The 12,111-nt window shown below is 31.3% G+C and overlaps 1 protein-coding gene across 1 annotated transcript in view; it reads left to right on the forward strand.

The window, feature by feature from the left end:
• Positions 1 to 621: 621 nt before the first annotated feature.
• Positions 622 to 12,111, forward strand: part of LOC111416496 (crimpy) — a 125,255-nt gene continuing 113,765 nt past the window's right edge. The window contains exon 1 of the mRNA XM_023048537.2: positions 622 to 1,126. Coding sequence (XP_022904305.1) covers positions 975 to 1,126 — 152 coding nt within the window. The 5' untranslated portion in view covers positions 622 to 974. The remainder of the gene's footprint in view (positions 1,127 to 12,111) is intronic.

Below are 12,111 nucleotides of genomic sequence, written 5' to 3' on the forward strand. Positions count from 1 at the left end.
ATTCGAATGACTACGCCAGTTTCAAATCGTGTCGAGCGGTTAAGGTTTTTAAAAACAATTTATTTTATTTAAAATCAAATTAAATCAAAACAACTTTTAAAATAAATTTGAAATTTATTTGGTTTATTTTATTGGAAAATTAACATATAACCGATGCGCACGGTACAGCGATTAAAAATAGACTTAAATTGTAACGCTGCATCTAATTATATAGAAGCTGCTTATCTCTAACTCCTATTTCTTATTTTATTGCAACCCTACAGGATTGGCGAATGTAACTTGTGTCAACCTTTTTCCTATAAAACAGATGGGGTAACGAGTAAATCACTCTAAATACTACATTTTCCGGTGGGGATAAGACAAAAAATGATAGAATTCAAGAAAGTAGTCAATAATACTTTTCTTTTGATGTAATTTTTGTAAAAATTATAACCTACCGGAAATACCCATTAAAAATTTTAATTTTTAGGTTTTTATTAAATTACAAATACAATTTTAACCAACCATCTTATTATCTGTTTTAAAATGAATAATATTTTATAATGAATTTTGAAGATAACCGGCGCACGCGCCAATATTCCATCAGAAGCGCGCTTTTACTCCTTCGGTTCCATTCGCTTCTTGACTCTCACGCCAGTTCCGTGTTGTGTAGTGTCCTCTGACGGTGATAGTGTTCGTCACGAACAAATAGTCGTCTAAAAACCCAACCCAACCGCAATATTAAAAAATAATAAAAAACTAAACAAACTGATTGTATGGTGATGTGAACTTAATTGTACTCCAATAACATTCATTTTCACTTGTAAAAAGTGATTCAAAAGTTAAGAAAAAAAATTAATTAAAAAAAATTGTATAAAAGAAGAAAAATTATCTAAAAAATTTGGTTAATAAAAAATGTAATTTGTAGTTTATTAATAATAATTAAAGAGGCGTAAAAACTTGTTGAAATCGTTAATTAAAAGAAAAGTTAGAACATGAAAAGTGCGCTTTTACTCGCGTTTGTTACTTTGGTTGTTTTCTGTAGTGGTTTAACAGCCCCTGCTTGTGTTTGTGATAGAAGAGAGTGTGAAATTGTCAACGAAGTGGATTGTCCCGGTCAGGGAATTGTCGTTTGGGATCCATGCAAGTAAGTCGTAAATCTTTCTTTTTTAGTGGATATTTTATTACAATGGTTACAATTAATTTTCAAATAATTATTTAATTTAGAGGTACGATTATAAATAGGATTTTTGCATTACAATTCTTTATCAATGCAATATGGCGACTCGTATACAATTTGTAGGCCAGTATGACGTCAAATGCAGAAAACGGATGTAGAGGGAAATATTGCAATACAATTTTCGTTTAATTTAACTTCCTCTTTTTGTAATTTTATATAAATGGAAAATTTGAAATTAAGTAATTATTTAATACAGAATAACTTATTGATTTATTTAATAATAATTCATCTAAAAATTAAATACTCGTTTTTCTTAAAAATTACTAAATATATTAAGTATAACATAATGGTTTAATCAAGATAAAGAATTGAGTGCAATTTTTTTTAGTAAATTATGGAGGAATGAATTCTTAAAAATTCTTCATTCGAAATTATGCGATACTCTTGGGATTTGTCAATGAAAGCTTGAACTTTTCCATACAAATAGCGTTTTGTAAAATCACTTTTAAATTTTGAGATACACAGTTTTGACGTCGTACTCAATTATTAATGTAACCTGCTTTTACAATTGTGAAAAAACGGTTTGTTGTTCAATTTTTATGGAATTTTCAATAAAACAATTCGAATTGAGATATCAATTTTATTTTTTGATTATAAATTGACAGCTTAAAATGTGCCCACACAAATTCGAAAAATTGCCAATTTGTTTATAGTAGTCTAAAAAGAAATGTGAAAACTCGATTATGGATAAAAGTATGATTTATTTGAATTGTGATACAAAATTTTGAAATTGTAACATTTTAACATTTCACTTTAAATTTAGATCGCATAAAAATTAAAAATGTGTTTGAAAAACCGTATCATTTGGAAAAGTTGGAGTGCAATAAAAGTAACAGTTTCGAGAAATCCCTTATGGTTTTAGAACTACAACCTTTTATAAATGACCACGGTTTTAAATGTTTGCCATTTTCTTTTCGCTACTTTTTTATAAATTACTAAAAATTGCTATTATGGGAGATTTTTAAAAAACTTTCACGGAGTGCAGATTTGAATTAGAAGTAATCGTTTCATTAAATAATAAACTTTTAACTAAAAATATCCGTTTGGACAAATCACTTTTTGTTCTTGAGATACATGTTGAATTTAAGCACAACTTTTAATATTTATGATTCATCTAGTCATTGCAGAATGGTGCGATGTTGTTTTGCTGGTGAAACCGGAAAACTTTTAAACGAGCGTTGGTATAAAGTTGAAAATCGGAAATCCTTAGAACATAGTTGTTATAATTAATCATTAAAGAAACAATAAACTATTTACGTATATCTTATTATTAAGAACAAAATGCAAAAGTATACTTAATACTTACTTATTTTAGTTTACATTACACTAAAGTGCTAAAGTGCTAAAGTCTGAGTTTATCATGTATAATTAATGCATTAAAAACATAATTCATATCAACTACTTATATCTGCAAATATAGATTTATATCGGGGATTTTCATAAAGTATTAAAAATATCCAAAAATTTCCAAATATACGTCACATCAACGACATCCATTATAATCATTGTCTTGTGCATATTTTGGAAAAGTAATATAGTTGTGTTGCCATTATCACCAACAATTATATGCCTGTGAAGATAGACTACTATTTGAAAATGTGATAGAAAGGTTTATAGTTCTGATAGCTCTAAAGAGAGCTAGAGTTCTAAAGCTTTATATAGAAATAAAAAATAGTTCTGTTTAGAAATAAATATTAGATAGGGGTTGGTAAAACTGCTTGCAAAAACTCAAAAATAACAAAAATAAAATATTCCCGAGGGACTTAGAAAATTTTGCGTACTCGCATCTTTTCCAACAATCGTAGCCGTCTTAATTAGAATCACAATTCCACGACGGATACCAATAATCAGTAAAACTTTAAGTAGGGCTCTTAGAATTTCCAACAGAATTCCAAAAATGTAAAAAAGAACGTTTTAATGAGACTTAAACTTTTTTTCTTATTTTCTCCTGTGCAGTTTCAACGACTATAAATTTTAATCTTAAGTCCAATAATAAAAATCTGTACCACAATTACAATACAAAATTATATTTAAAAAAAAAATGTAAAACTAAAAAACGATTCCTGTGTTATTTCTATCTTTTAGATTCCAGGATCTATTTCAGAGTTGCTAATGTAGCTAATGCAGCAGTAATAATAATGATTATGATCACATTGAAATAATTACATTATAACAGCTCTGTGGCTGTAGGTACATTAAGCGCATATATGCACACTCCGTTGATTCTCCAAGGATAGGGGAACAATAGAAATTGGTTGAAACGATTTGCAATAACAAAAGTAGTATGGCCAAAAGTTGAAGCTGTTGGAACCAAATACGAACTTTTCATCATATATTTATTCATATTTTGTGCACATTTAAGCTAAAATACATGGTAACTTAGCCACTCATTTTCAAAAAACAGTATTTTGCGGTGACCATTACTGCAGGCGTTCTACTTATCAGAAATAAAAAAAACAACATTGAAGTCATTAATAAATATGTAGTCGTTTTTGAAGTACGATTATTGAAAAATATTGGAACGGAATGTTTTAGCATCGTGTTGAATTTTTTTTCTTTGATTCTGGTGTTTTTTTATGATCTCACTATTAAAAAAAGGAACAACTTAACGAATCAGAATTATCCTAGTTTGTAAAATGTATACATGAGTACTGAATAAGTCGTTCAAATTTAAAAAGTATGCGTTCGATAGATTTCGAGATATCATCATTACCGTTGTGAAAAACAGTTTTGAGAATAACGTGTTTAAACGTTTAACGTGGTTGAGGTTCAAGCAGTTACATCAATTCAATTTATATAAAAAATCGATTTTTTGAACCATTCACATGGGATGACCACCTTATGGATATAGGTAATTTGGAAATGTACTGCTATCCTATATGTATTTGGTTTGAGCTACAGAAGACACTAAATATTAATGTGGTACTGTTAAATTCTGTTAGATTTGACGTGAACCATTACTAAGAGGTATTACATCAATAGAAGAGTCAGCTGATCCTTAACTTGGCGGAAAGTAGTGCTGTACTTTCGATACATTTTTGTCTTCTTATTGCAAACAAAAACCTATAATTTTTCGTCATATTGTTTAATCCATTAACTATCATTTCTGTGTTTTCATTATTTAAGCGGTTTATTAAATCCCTTAATTTTTTTTAGCCCTACTCTGATATTATGAGTACATTCGCCATCCTATTGCCAAATTTTTTTTTTCTTCAATAAGGTAGAATTATAATAGTTTTGGTTATTTAAATTAAAATCGAAGAATATTAGTCGCATTATTCTATTCTTGTTGACCAATATCTCAGGTTTTGTTGATTAAATTTTCGTGTGATGATAGAAAACTTCCTTAATTTATAAAATATTTGTCAACAAAGCAGGATCTTCACTTATTTGTTACATATTCTACCACAAAATTCAAACCTATAAATACATTATAGGATTTATTGTGGTCAATTGTTGAATGAGAATATATTTACTACTTTTATTTTTTTGTTGAGCATTTTAAGAATTAGTTCAAATGAATTTACTCCGTTATTAATATACCATTCAGGATTCTCATCTAAATATCTTAATATATTATTGCCCCTCGGGTTACGATTTCGAACAAGCCTATTTCTATTTTCCAATGAACTAGTTTCGTGCTATTTAGCAGTAACTCGGCGAAATCTAATAGAGAAGCTAGAAGCCTGCGGTTTGTATAAATCTTAGCATAATCCCTCTTTGCTGATAAATATACGAGTTGTTTAATAATTCAAAAATTAAGATTCTTCATGTTACAAATTATTTGATATCTTACCTAAGTCTTTTTATTTATCAAATAAATTGATAAGAAAACGTTCAGATCTAACGTTTTTTCAACCAGCACGTTTATAAACGGTAACGACGTTTCCTATGATTTTATAGTTTTCCAAACAATGACATTTTTATTAAACACCAATATGGTGCGGTGCATTAGTAGGATCAACCATCAATTCATATCTCATAATTCTTCTGCTAGTTTATAATTATGAAGTAACTATAATATAGTCACTCTCGTACTCTGCTTTGCTTTTTCGCACTCACTATATATTAATTCGAACGATTTTTAAGTTGACGGCAAAGGTTAATGTTGAAAGCAGCTGTTGAATCTGTACGTTTGGGTATCGATGAAGGTGGTCTTCGTGCTTACCGGTAATCTGTTTGGTTTTCTCTTTAACAGAAGGAATCTTTAAGTCTTCATGTAACTTTACATTTCGAATTTATCACACAGCATATATCATCATCCTATTTTGTCACATCTGAATTGTCATGACATTGCTATCGTATGCGAATCTCCACATTTGAATATCATACACATAGATCGCTATAAGGATCTGATTGTATACATACAATCAATTTATTTTGAGTAGAGAGTCCACACTGTTTGCGCACTCTGATGTTTAGTTCTTCCTACCTGGAGGACTTCAACTCATTGAATTCGACTATCCATTTTTGTTTCCACTATTCGACTTTGTCAATAGTTTTTTACAGCGTATTTTTTAGCTATAGTTACTTCGTCGCTGTAAGTCATATATGTAAAGCAGGTACAAGCATGGTCCTAAAACACTATCTTGTTGAGCACCTGCATTGATTCTTTGAAATTTGATTATTCCGCTTTCTGTCCCACTATTTTCAAAAATTGTCCTGTTAGAAAGGATTCCAAATTGAACATATTGAGGTGGTATCGTTTTTAATCTCTTTAAGAGAAACTTTTCGAATATCTTCGACATGATTGGAAGCAATGATATTGGCCATGATGATTTTATATCATTCGATGGCTTATCCGGTTTCCGTAGAATGATGACTTATACTTTCCAGCAATCTGGTACATATCTGAATCTAAATGCGACTTCGTGTGGGTATGATTTTGAGTGAATTGTTTGATTACTTCGTCACAAATTGGTGTGCATTTCGCTTGTTACTTCACATTGGAAACTAAGTCGATGCTCTCATCATCTACGTTGATGCTCACTGAGAGATCAGTCTTTGCTCCATCATGTGCTCTGAAGACTCCAGATAGTTGGCAAATGCTTTTTACATAGGTCCTCTGATCGGGGGTGTAGATCATCACTTTTAATTGGCGAGTATTGTGAGATTGTTCTTTTTGCTTTCCACAGCTAATAGTCACTTTCCTTGTCATGTGTTAACTCGTCGAAGTAAATTACAATTGCTTCTCCTTCCAATTTTTGAATTTCTCACTTAATTTGTTGACATTTTTTCTTAAGAGATGTTTTTCTTTGACGAGGTCTATTATTTAGATTAGTAATTAGCTTTAATAGATTCTCTTGGAAGCACATTCCATATCGCCATCCGGGTGTTTGCGGTGAATCGATCCGCTTCTAAATTGGTGTTTAGTTTTTAATGATACTTGTGAATTAATCTCACGATCTAACTCAATTTTGAAACTCCTGTTCTAATACGCTTCTAATATTTCGCTGCAAACCACACATTCGCTTAGCGTCAAAACCAGTGCGGAGTAATCAGAATTCGGGTCGAATGCTTTTGTTGCGTTTACGAAGTATACTGAAATGCTGAAATTTACGAATTCATTGGCCAATATATTGGATTTCCGGTGGGATATACTGTGCAGCTCAGTTGTTTATTTGCTGCATTTAGTTCGCAACCTTTTGTTGTAGTCAATCGGGAATCCCGGTCAACCTGTTTCGCGTTGAAATTCCTTCCAAGAATAAATTTTTCACTGGGATGTTTCAGGGCTGATAGGTATTTTTTTATTTAATGTTATGCCTGGGTACGCAATAAAGAACAGCGATTATGGAATTTTTTTCCCTATGTCAACGTCTGTAACTTGAAAGTTTGCTCTTTGTTGCGATAAATTTCATTCAAACTATATGTCAAATACAAATGTGAACATAAAATAAAAAATTAATTTTGCAGATATATAAAACTAACTGGTGTGGCCTACGTTCTTCTTTCTCGCATTTTTATATCACTAATACACTAACAATGTTTGGAAAATTTCATCTAATTTAAAATACGACTAAAACTTACGTTTACAGTATCACTTCTGGATGCGCAATTTAATTGAAACTTTAGTTCTGAATGTTTATTTTGCTAAGAAGACTTATATAACATTTAATTAACTTACTTCAATTTAAAGTACGAGTTTGTATAAAGAAACTTGAAAGTGCTCTGAGAAAGTATCACTTCTGGTAGCAAGATTTAATTGAAATTTTATATGAGAAAATTTAATTTTTATTTAGGCACAAATTTAAAGGCAAGATTATAGTGGTGTATTGAAAAATATTGCAACTATGTTTTGGTAAAGCTAATTGCGTTTTTGAATATACATGTCATATATAGTGATATGCAGAAAGAATGAAAAATGACAGACAATATAATCTAAAATTGTAGGATTTTAGACAGTGACTGAATTCCACTTCCTACCAAATCGAAAAAATACTTACGCTCACAAGATGTTGCGCAGTGTGCTGCAGAAAGGAAAACCAGACAAAATGGAAGAGGAAGGAAATTTGGTATTGTTGTAGAATATGCGCTGTTCTTTTATAACCATACACAGGAAAACATATAAAGTAAAAATATTGTAATAACATAAAGCACCTATAAATAAAATAAGTATATTGGAACGATTTATTTTTTGCTGTGCATCGACAGCAAACTATATATGTATAACAAAATTTATTAAAGTTTAGTTATCAACAATAAAGAAATAATATCTTGTACCATTTTTTTGACAAAAAAAAGTACTTTAAATAGTTACTGTAATTTTACATCTAAACTTGTTTATTGCAAAAATAAAAAAATCGCCATGCCGATAATAGAATTTCCATTTTTTAATCAAATTTTAATTTTGTTTACTTTCTGTGTAGTGCAGCACTTTTATTAAAGCCATGGAAATACAATTTTTTAAAGAGTGAAATGCGGGACAAAATCATGTTATTTTACTCAAAAAAAAACAAATTATTGGTTGTTGTTGTTGTCATTAATAAAATTATTTATTGCAATATTACATTGAAAATTACATTTGAAAATTTTTCAGGTTCCCGGATAAAATCATTAATTGAAAAATTTGGATGGGTGACTAAAACTTTTTGGTACAGTTTCAGATTTTACATCGAAAAGTATGTGGGATTTAATTTTTTCGATTTTTCCAAACAAAATAAATTCGGTTCTGCAATATGTTTAAGTAGGTATAAAACAAGGCTATCTCTGACGTCAGAGGTAGCCGTAGTCAAGGACACCCTTCCCCCTCCACCTCCCCGGCTTCCAGCCGACAAGGTTGCCCTCTAGCGGCGGGTAGCTGAACTACACGCACGTCATCAACGCCGCCGTCGCCGCCGCCGTCGCCGCCGTCGCCGCCGCCGCCGCCGCCGCCGCCGCCGCCGTACCGACGCCGCTGGCGCGCGGGTTCGCGGTGCCGGATGGGCTGGTGCCGCGCGGAACGGGTTGGGCGGGTGCGGGGCGGTTGGTTGCCATACTAAATTTTTTGTTTATATAAATATAAACAACTGACGTCGTTGACCGCAAAGATTGTGTTATTGCATAATAAGGAACTGTTGCGGTTACGCCAATGATAATAATAATCTACAAAGAATTTCCGATCGTTTGTTCGGATGCGGTGTCATTAAGTGAGACAAAAAAATCGTTGGAGAGTAGTGTACGCATGCCTGAACATGAAGAAGGATTTTGTAGGATATTCACTGAATAAAGGAAAAAAAGAATTAGTTTGTTGATTAACGTTCAATACGTCGGTAGTACAATGGAACATGAAGCGTTGGAATCATCAAATTTTATAAGTAATTTGCTTATGGATTTCGAGCGACAAATAGCGGAAGAGTATGAATTAATAAATGAAAAGCGATATGATCTCCCTCATTCGTTGAGTATTGGTACGGGTATCAGTTTAGCGCGCGGTGGATATCCTGTTGTGAAAATAGCTGCAAACAGTAAAAGAAAATGCATTCAATTGACATCGTACGAATGGGATAAATTTTGGGAAATACATGAATCTAAGGCAGATCAACATTTACTTCAAAGAAAAAAGTGTTCTTCATGTAGTGATGTAATCGAGCAAACTGATTGTAAAGAAGTGCAATTAAGCACTTACTTAAATATATTTTATGGTTGCAAAAACACTAACCTTAAAAATCATAGAAAAATTATAAGGATACAATCTCATGGAACGGAATTAGTACTTCATTCAACAAGTTATAAAAATCTTAAGCAACTTCGTGAAATAATTACTATGCGATTACAAAGACTACATTTGATGAATTTCCCTATATATTACACTAATTTAATACAATCTATCCTAACCAATCAATTTCAAGGCGAGAGTATGGCGGACTATATAAAAAGAATGTCAAGTCTTACTCCCTCACTCACTCCTTTTGAGGAATTGGAGTATCGAGAGTGTGCGCTCGAGATAATTACGCTAATTCCGGATCAAATAAAGTCTGCTATAGGTGCTTTGAAAGCGGGTGATGTTTTCAAATGAAGACTTCGTCTATATCATAGATAAGAAACATAATTTTGTAACATGTAAGGAATTGGAGAGCATTTGGTGTAAACTTTCACCAGAGAAGCAAGAAAAATTGAAATATCATTTACCCTGTTACAAACATTATAATGTTGGTGGTGGGGGTGATGAAATAGACGGACCTCCAATCTCTATAACAAAGTGTAGTGTATGTGTTGAGAAGTGTGATATATGCACATATTAATTGTTTGAACGTTGTCGCGAGAAGAATAATGAATTTCACCATATTTTACACAGTAATGCAAAGTACACTACTCATCAAAGCACCTCAAACTACAAAAGAGGTATCAATTAGTTTCGATCCGGATTACACAAGAAAAGATCTAGATATAAAGTGGTTACCCATGAAGCAGATGATGGAGGAAGATGTATTTTCTATTATACCAAATTGTTCGCGTGAATCCATTATTACATTTAAAGCCAAATTCACTTTGGAAGATAATAGTATTATAACCAGTAAATGGATTTCGGTATTATACGATATAGATTTAATTTCAATATGTTATAATAATATTGCGATAGTTATATTTGCTTCAATAATAATATTAATAGGAATTACATATAGTTGCATACTTTTATTTAATAATATTTATGAAAGTTGTATACAATTTGGTGTGATAATATTAAGCTGTGTATAAAAAGTAGGATAAATAAAGAACTTGATGAAAATTATCATATTTTATTTTATTGTTTTCGATTTAATTACACAACATCATTTTTATTAATCCAGCTATTATGTGAAGAAGGAAACCCTAACCATTTAACGTAGGCTTTATTTTTCGATCGTTTAAGTATTCGTTCAATAAGATACACGTCCTTGAAATTAGTAGCTTGAAGTTCATGTTCATAAAAAGCACCCAAAATGGGATTATTTTCCATATCATTAAGCAGATAAGTAGGAGGATTTGTCATTTGAACTTTTCTTATTTTAAATAATTCCATACTCCAATTAGCTGTATACCCTTTTTCAAATAAAGATTTATGTTTACTAATACGAACCACCTGACCTACAATAAATTTCCCCACCCCAGCAATCTTTAGTTGAGTATATGCGCTATTTAACACTCGATCTACGTTTTCCCTGTTAACTTTAGAAGGAGCTAGACCTATGGTTCGATGCTTTGTATTGTTGTAGTGCTTAGTCACGTCTTGAAGTATATTAATCCAAACTTGGTTGCCCCTATACAGAAACGTTTTCTGTAATTTTTCTTTGAGCGTTCTAATGACTCGTTCAGCCATTGCTGCTTTCATGGTGGTAAATGTGGAATAATGGTTTATGTTATGTTTATCAAGCAATTTTTTTAGTTCTACATTATAGAATTCTTTTCCTGCATCAGTTTGAAAATTTTTCGGAATCCTTTTATCTTCAGAAAAAATGCTGCTTAATGCTATTCGCACATCTTTACCTGTCTTAGTCTTTAAAGCTCTAGTCCAGAGATATTTTGAAAAACAATCAACAACAATCAATATATATTTATGGTTCTTATTGCTCTTAGCATGTGCTGACATGTCAGCCAAATCCGCTTGCCATAAATCATCTAATCCTTTAACAATTGTTCGTCGTCTTGGAAAACGTTTCCTGGATGGTTTATGTAACTCTTCGATTATTTGCTTTCTTATGTCGATCTCATTCATGTTAATACAATAAAAGTACTTAATATAATGATAATTTTGTTAAATAAGCAGCCTTTTTTATTCGATTAGGTTATATTTCAATCAATCTAAATTATTAAATTAAGTTCGGTAGCTATGAGTGAAAAAGATTTTTCCATGCGTAATTTTAATTCATTGGTTGTATTTGAAATATTTTTAAGTTCATAGGCTACGTCTGATATTTTCGAAATAACATCAAGCATTTTATCATCCTGTTTATCTTTTATATATTCTTGAATAGAGAGTTCGCTATCTTTCAAATTCTGCTTCAATGTATTCGTTAGATTCGAAATAGTCTTTCCCATATCTAATTTTAATTGATTATGTTTTTCTGTTAACTCATTTATTTTCACAATTTCTTCATTGAGAAAATCAGTAGCTTTATTTAAATCACGAAAACCATTATCGTATATACGAAATACGTTATTGCAACGGGAAATTTCGCTTTTAAGACGATAATTTACTTTTCGAGCAAGTTTATCAACATAATCTTTTGTTGCAACATCATTCTCGTTAAGAGGATTGGATACATTACATATACGTTTGTTTTCTCCGTTTACATCTCCATCGTTCGTAATACCCATATGAAATCCTACATTGTGATATACAATTTGTACAGTGTTTTCATGAAAGTTTCCGAATTTATCCATTTCAATAAATGATGTTTGCTTCTTTTAGTTCTTCTATTATAGATACAATTTCG

Source organism: Onthophagus taurus, chromosome 1, assembly GCF_036711975.1.
Source record: "Onthophagus taurus isolate NC chromosome 1, IU_Otau_3.0, whole genome shotgun sequence".
Classification (NCBI taxonomy): Eukaryota; Metazoa; Arthropoda; class Insecta; order Coleoptera; family Scarabaeidae; genus Onthophagus; species Onthophagus taurus.